The 2,854-nt window shown below is 54.8% G+C and overlaps 1 protein-coding gene across 1 annotated transcript in view; it reads left to right on the forward strand.

Moving 5' to 3' along the window:
• ZCCHC12 (zinc finger CCHC-type containing 12) overlaps positions 1-1,627 on the forward strand; it is a 1,880-nt gene extending 253 nt beyond the window's left edge. The window contains exon 1 of the mRNA XM_077771919.1: positions 1-1,627. This exon is cut by the window's left edge and continues 253 nt beyond it. Coding sequence (XP_077628045.1) covers positions 1-1,103 — 1,103 coding nt within the window. The 3' untranslated portion in view covers positions 1,104-1,627.
• Positions 1,628-2,854: the final 1,227 nt, after the last annotated feature.

Below are 2,854 nucleotides of genomic sequence, written 5' to 3' on the forward strand. Positions count from 1 at the left end.
TAATGGCCAGCATGGCCGAGAGAAACATGAAGTTGTTCTCGGGGAGGGTGGTGCCAGCCCCGGGGGAAGAAACCTTTGAAAACTGGCTGATCCAAGTCTATGGGGCCCTGCCCGATTGGAATATGCCCGAGGAGGAAAAGCTCAAGCGCTTGCTGAAAACGCTGCGAGGCCCGGCCCGGGAGGTCATGCTTTTGCTGCAGGCGGCCAACCCCAACCTGACCGTGGCCGATTTCCTGCGCGCCATGAAATTGGTGTTTGGAGAATCCGAAAGCAGCGTGTCGGCTCACGGTAAATTTTTTAACACCCTGCAGGCGCAAGGGGAGAAAGCCTCCCTTTATGTGATCCGTTTAGAGGTGCAGCTCCAGAACGCTATTCATGCAGGGATCATAGCTCAGAAGGATGCCAACCAGACCCGCCTGCACCAGCTCCTTTTAGGGGCCGAGCTGAACGGGGACCTGCGCTTTAGGCTGAAACATCTTCTCAGGATGTATGCAAATGAGCAGGAGCGCCTCCCCAATTTCCTAGAGTTGATCAGGATGGTCAGGGAGGAAGAGGATTGGGATGACACTTTCCTGAAGCAGAAACGGCCCAAAAGATGCGAGTCAGTGGTGGAGAGGGCCACCAGCCCGGTGGCATTTCAGGGCTCCCCGCCGATCGTGGTCGGCAGCCCTGACTGCAGCGTGATAGAGATAGATGATGCCCTCGATGACTCAGACGAGGATGTGATTCTGGTGGAGTCTCAAGACCCTCCACTGTCATTCGTGGCCTCTCCTCTCCCCAGACGCAGGGCCAGACCGAGGGATCAAGTGCTAATCATTGATTCCCCTAGCAGCTCCCGGGCTCAGTCTCCTTCCACCAGTGGGGGCTCGGGCCATAAGAATGATGGTTCTAGGCACCTGCGTAGAACCAGGAAGCGAAAATACACAATCCGCTGCTCCTATTGCGGCGAGGAGGGCCACTCAAAGGAAACCTGTGATAATGAGAGCAATCGGGCCCAGGTGTTTGAGAATCTGATCATCACGCTGCAGGAGCTAACCCACACAGAGGAGGAGGGGCCCCGGGAGGCCCCTGGTGACCTTGATGACCCTTCTGAGCTGCAGTGACATGGTAGCCCCTAGCCTTAAAGGAACCCTGACCCATATTCCCAGTCCAGCCACCGGACAACTGGGGAGGGGCGCTTCTAATTGCATGAATCCACCAAGCAGCTTTCTTTCCGGAGTGGCGTAGAAAGGGTCTTGGATACCAGCACAGTGGAGGGAGACAGCCTGACTTCTGTCCTTGCTTCCCCCGCCCCCCTTCTCCGCTGCCTAAAGTGTCTGTTTTCTTTGTGTGCCCATTTCCTTGATGGCTCCGTTCTCTTTGTGAAAGTGGCATAATTCATCGTTAAATCTTCAAACAATAAAGAAACATACCAGAAAGTCAAGTACAAGTTACCCCAGACTCTCCACCCTGAGTTGTCAGCCCTTTGATGAATGTCCTTCTAGATACTTCCCTACACCTATGTATCCAGATAGATATATGTATAGATAAAAGTGATCAAATATAAGTGCTGTTCTATAGTCTGTATTTTTTCACCAGACGATATATGTTGTGGGCTTCTATGTCAATAAATATATATCAGCATCGATTTTAAGGTGTCTGTCATTATTTTAGGGAAAGGAAAAAGGAGTAAGAGCAATATAGTAGAAAGCTATAAAGGGGTGGGGTTGTACCCCGAGGTGGGGTTTTTTTTCAACCTCCATTTACAGATGGGGAAAAGGGAAGAAGAGATGGGCCGAAGCAGTCCCCAGAGGTAGATGGACGGAGCCCCTTATCACCATGGGCCTGCCCCTCGGGTCATACAGCCAGATTATGGTGCCCACTAGTTGACTGCCCCAGTGCTTTCTCCATTACTGGGTCCAAAGGAGTCCTAATGGAGGAGTCCGGTGCAGAGGTAATGGCCCCAAAATAGGGATTCCTGGGAGCACCATTCCTGGTCACTTTGAGGAGGAGCACTTCTTCCTCTGGGTGGGTTCCTGGGATCCNGCACCCAGGGGCTCAGTTCCTGATAGCACCAGGGCCATCCCCCCATAAGCCCTGAAGTGATCTGCTGGAGGGCAAGGGTGCAGGGGACTCTAAGCTCACCCCCTCCTCACCCCAAGAATTGAGACTAGGTGGGGAGGGAGGGATGAGAAGCCATCTAGCGGCCATGCATCTGAAGGAACCTGGTGATCAGAAAGCCGAGAGGCCCCACACAGCAGTTTAGTGAGTGGAGGGCATTCATGGGGGAGGGAAAGAAGAGGCAGACCCTTCTGGAAGCTGCGCTGCTCCATCTCCTGACCTCATATTGGAGGGGGGTGAGAGAGGAGGTGGGTNGTGACCTCAGCCCCCGAGGGTCCCTGTGTTTTGCTTAGGTGCGTAGGTGCCTCCGTCCCTATTTCTGGGAGCGGGACAAGGCTGGGGTGGGGCACGATGGATCGTATTTAGGGCCTCGGGGAATTGGTCGCACAGGAAATGGGGACTTAACGGAGCTGAGAGGGGAGCGTTTGCAGCAGTGGGAGATGGTGCAGGGGNGATATCGACAGCCACTGGAAGCCTGGCAAGAATCGCAGATTCCAGGGGCCCCTACAGGACTCTGGGCTGTGCTGTCCCAGCAGTGGTGGGGCTTAGGGGCCCGGGGAGAGGTACTGACTGGGGTTTTAATTTGGCTAGCCATTGACGACAACTCAGGGGGGGTGACCAGCCCCGTAGGGCTGCGGGGCTGCGGGCTGAGGCCCTGAGGAAGCAGGGGAAGCCAGGGCAGCCTCCCCCTGGGCTGTCATACTCAGAGCCTGCTTTGAAGTGCTTCTCTTTCCAGAAACAGCGCCTCAGCTCT

This window comes from Crocuta crocuta, unplaced genomic scaffold (assembly GCF_008692635.1).
Source record: "Crocuta crocuta isolate KB4526 unplaced genomic scaffold, BGI_CrCroc_1.0 scaffold1269, whole genome shotgun sequence".
In the NCBI taxonomy this organism is placed as follows: Eukaryota; Metazoa; Chordata; class Mammalia; order Carnivora; family Hyaenidae; genus Crocuta; species Crocuta crocuta.